Raw genomic sequence first — 4943 nt, forward strand, 5'->3', positions numbered from 1 at the left:
ATATCCCCCTGCAAACCAGCTACCACCATTGCACTAACACACGCCGGATGCAAACAGCCAGGCCCCAGCAATGACCTCTTGACACTTCACCAGGAACAGCTTCATCGCTCTTATCTAGGCTAAGCCCAGCTGTGACCAGCTGCAGCAAAGGTCACAGGGCCCTTGGAGGCAGAGAGGTTGGGCAGACAAAGAGATAGACTCACAAACCAGGGCCACTGGGACTGTCCCGACCCAGCTGGGGGTTTGCTAAGGCACACGTAGAACGCAGGACATTTCTGGGGTTGGGTCTGTCAAACGGCCAGCGAGGAGGGACTTGGCCTGTGGCCCTCAGGGCAGCAGCTGCTCTGCCACCACCAACTGCACAGAGCAGTTCAAAGAGAGGGGACCTGTTACAATGAGTGTCCCCAAAACTGACTGTAACAAGTGCCCGTCCCGAGAGGGCTAGTTCTCAGGGCACCATGTCCAGGCAGCCTCAGGTACCACAGACAGCTCTGCTCCACGCAGGGTCCCCTCCTCAGGGAATGAGGCAACCTATGGTGAGAGGAAGCGGCTACCACCTACCAACGGGCAGAACTCCTGTCATGCCAAAATGGCAGTGCTGGCTCAGTCAGTGGGAGCACGTCAGGGCTTGGCCAGAGGCAGGGGAGCTGGGCACCGGTGAGCACGGTAGAATTTCAGCACTGCGGAAAGGATTTTCCAAGGGACCGAATGGAGTTAGGTACCCACATCCCTGTGAAATGGCAGTTGAACGCTGAACTCCCTTATCAGGGGGTAGCCGTGTTAGTCTGTATCCACAAAAACATTGAGTCTTTAAGGTGCCACCGGACTCCTCATTGTTTAACTCCCTTCGACGCCTCTGAGAATCTCAGCCTGGAGAGCCAGTGAGATTCTGTTATGGTCGGTTCAATCTATGCATTTCCATTGGAAACAGACACCACAGCAACAGAAATGCACTGGACTGATGGGAAACCCCTGCGAAACCTTTGAGAGCGTCCACTGTTGGGTGTGCTGTTGTAGCCACTAATGTTCCATTCAAGCTGTTCTACGATTTGGTTCTCTGCGGCTCTAATTTGGAACAGCGCACACCTAGCAGTAGGTAAGAAATGAGGAAAGATGCGATTATGCCCTTTAGGGTCACTAGAGGGCAGGGGAATGAAAATGTGCAGCCATGCTGACCAATGGCCAATGGATAGCAGTCAAAGCAGAAGGGCAAGAAAGGAGAACTTTTGTTGCCAAATGACCACCAGAGGGAAGTGGAAAGGGAGGTGAAGCTGTATAATGGCATATAAGTGGTGAGGAATGGGCCTCTAGGTATGTAATGATAGTAACAGATGTTGAGGAGTGAGAAATGGGCTGTAATACAGGCAGTCCTCGGACTTAAGACACAATTGGTTCCTGAAAATCACATCTTAAGTCGAATCGTCCTAACTCGGAACCGAGAGTTGCAAAGTCGAAACCAGCATTGTAAAGTGGATTTTATATTTCAATTTATAAATGTCATAAGTGCCCTTTGTCTTAACTCAAACTTCATAAAGTCGAGGACTGCCTGCACGAAATAATGGCCAGCATGTGACAAGAGTCAAGAACTGGAAACAGGCAGCTATAGCAAAAAGAATCCACTAGAAGAGAGCAGAATAATGGGCTGTCATGCTGGGAAATGAATGCTAGATTGCAGCAGAGTAGAGGAAATGAGCCAGGGGTTGCAGAAATATTGACTAATGACCAATAGATTTTAGTATCCAACACAATGATGGAAAAGTCATACTGTAAAATGGCCACTAGGTGGCAGCATGTTGTAAGGGTGAGATATGAGCTGCTATTTTCAGAAGTACCCACTAGATGGCAGCATATATTTAATATTAATAAAGGTGTGGTGGGAGTACATTATAACAGGCCATCACCTTGGACAGGCATCTTCCAAAAATATAAGCTCGTGTTTGTTCATCATCAAATTATTTTCCATATAGGATCATTAGACTTAAATAAAATGCAATTGTACAAGTCACAGTGTACAAGTCCCATTGGGCATTGTTAGCCACAACGCTTTGGAGACACAAAACGAACCATGTGGGAGAAAGGTTGAAGTGGAACCATATTAAAAAGTGTGAAGACCGAATACAAATAGGAGGGAGCATTTACACTTTGTAGATCGAAGGGGAAGCTCATTTTCCAAACCGTAGATCAACTGTACCTGCTCATTCCTTCAGGTAACTGCAGGTCTCTTCAGTGAGAAAATCCAGTTTCTGCAGAAAGAGGAGAGACAAGAACCTCAGCTGAAGATCCTGAGTCTGAGTGGCCAATCCCTGAGAAATAAGAGCTCATCGCTTCAAGCTTGGGCTCTGCTGTGGTTACAGGTAAGCACCGTCTTCCTGACTGCATTTCTATACCACCACCAAATAGGGGCATGAATGTGTTTTGTGAATATTAGAGGGACAAGGTGGGTGAGGTAATATCTTTTACTGGACCAACTTCTGTTGGTGAATGAGAGAAGCTTTTGAACTACACAGAGCTCTTCTTCAGATTAGTATGTGTAGTTTTAGGTTCACCTTCCCACAGCAGTGCCAGTCAGCGTTCACAGCAGCATTTCACAGAGATGGAGCTTGAGATCCATGTCTTGTGACAAGTCCTCAGTTGGGGATCTGCCCCACTGACACAAATGGAGCTACCTTGACTTACACCAGCTGGGGATCTGGCTCAGTGTGTGCCCCAATGGGGTGGCAAGTGGTGCTGGAATCTTACTAGCCCAGATCACATATGCCAGATTGTTTCTAGACTCCGAGTTCAGGGACAGCATCATCCCCCCACCCCCCAACCCTGTGCCTTTCTTGTTCCTGTATTTTCATCCCACATTCGTTATGGAGTGCAGAGGGTCACACCCCACTTAGGGTTGAACATGAACCTGGTTTTGCCCCTTCCTAAGATCCACCCTCCAAAGAGCTGTATTTTATTACTGCACCAGTCAACATCAGGCAACAGAAAAGGCATTGCCAGTCTCTGACAACATCACCATCACACCCAGTGGAACTAAGGGAGAATTTACGCCACTTCAGAATTTATGGCATAACCTGATCTCTTTTGAGGAGCTGAAAATTATTCCTTCTCCGACAGGGCACTGAAATGCTGAATAGACCAGAATATATGGTTAGACTAATTTCCATTAATTCTAACAGAAGATCGTGCCTAAGGGTACTAGACTGCACTAGAAATCTCAGTCCAAAGTATTGGTTGATGTATTTATTGATTTTGACTCCGGTCATTGCCAGAAGTGAAATACAGCATTTAAGCATCATTGTTAAGCTCTAGTATGTTACTAGATGGGATATGACAGTAGATAAAGAAGTGGTCTGATCTGTCTTATCAGTACTCAGCTACCAGAGAAATGGCTTGTTATATTAGTCATTGCTCTGATATGGCAGAAGGAGGTCTACATTAATACCAATGATGTGTCCTCGGACTGAAACTCCTGGCACTTAGCTCTGAAGTCTACATTTAGTCTAAAACTTTCAGCCTGTAACCAAGAGAGGAAGGTGCGTTTCTGAATATTTATGTAATTAATTCATGAGACTTGATTAACTTTTAACTTTATGTTCTTCCAATTCAATTTCACAGTTTGTTTTCTTGTTCCTTGACTCAACCCATGGCAGACAGAGACTGGAAAAATCAAACAGCTGTCACAGAATTCATCTTCCTGGGATTCGGGGATTTCCCTGATCTGAAAATTCTTCTCTTCCTCATGTTCCTAGTGATCTATATCGCAACCGTGACTGGGAACATGCTCATCACTGCACTAGTTGTGACTGATCAGCACCTTCACACCCCCATGTACTTCTTCCTGGGGAACTTGTCCTGCCTGGAGACCTGCTACACCTCAACCATCCTGCCCCGGATGCTGGCCAGTCTCCTGACTGGGGACAGAACCATCTCATTCAGTGGCTGCATCACACAACTGTATTTCTTTTGTGCTCTGGCGGCTACGGAATGCTGTCTCCTAGCAGCGATGTCTTATGATCGGTATTTAGCAATATGTAAACCCCTGCACTATTCAACTCTTATGAATACCAGGTTTTGCCTCCAGTTGGCTGCTGGGTCAGGGTTAAATGGTTGTTTGGCTACTGCAATCTTTGTATTATTCATGTCTCATTTAATATTCTGTGGCCCGAATGAAATTGACCATTTCTATTGTGATCTCATCCCATTGATAAAGCTTTCCTGCAGTGACACACACCTGAGCATACTGCTGGATTTCGTACTGGCCTGTGTATTCACCCTGCCTCCATTCCTACTTACACTGACATCCTATGTGTGTATCCTCACAACCATCCTGAGAATCCCTTCCACCACTGGGAGGCAAAAGGCCTTTTCCACCTGCTCCTCTCACCTCATCGTGGTGACAATTTACTATGGAACCCTCATGATTGTCCACGTGCTACCGAATCATGACACATTAAACATCTTAAACAAAGTGCTCTCTCTTTGCTACACAGTCCTGACTCCCCTGGTTAACCCACTCATCTACAGCCTGAGAAACAGAGATGTCAAGGAAGCCTTGAGCAAAGCAGTCAGTAAATATGTGGCTTTCACAAAAACAGGCAGAGAATCCTCGATTATAACTTAGCCTAAATCACCCAGGCAGCTTTGAAAACCTCAGGCTATCAGCCTCCACTGAAATTCATTTGAAATCCCCCATTGAAAATCTCACCACTAATGTGAAAAAAATGGAGATGATCTGTATGGAGTCACTGAGACAGTGTTGGCAGTCCCACGCTGTCTCCATGGAACAGAACAGAGAGGAAAGTGAGATTGCGGACAGCTCTGTCACGCTCTCATGTTCACCACTGACACACGCAGAATGATGGTATTTTTCTCCATAGTCTTGTCTTAACATTCACCCTCTGTGAGGAGCGTGTACAGCGTCTGAAACTGCACAGAGCTGACACTGTGTA

General features: G+C 46.2%; 1 protein-coding gene across 1 annotated transcript; it reads left to right on the forward strand.

Annotated features, from left to right (window-relative positions):
* The first annotated feature begins 3637 nt into the window (after positions 1–3637).
* LOC140898157 (olfactory receptor 6B1-like) lies at positions 3638–4620 on the forward strand. The gene is given in 2 exon segments (XM_073311594.1): positions 3638–4567; positions 4570–4620. Coding segments are annotated over 2 exon segments (981 nt in total).
* Positions 4621–4943: the final 323 nt, after the last annotated feature.

Source organism: Lepidochelys kempii, chromosome 14 (genome assembly GCF_965140265.1).
Source record: "Lepidochelys kempii isolate rLepKem1 chromosome 14, rLepKem1.hap2, whole genome shotgun sequence".
NCBI classification, from domain to species: Eukaryota; Metazoa; Chordata; order Testudines; family Cheloniidae; genus Lepidochelys; species Lepidochelys kempii.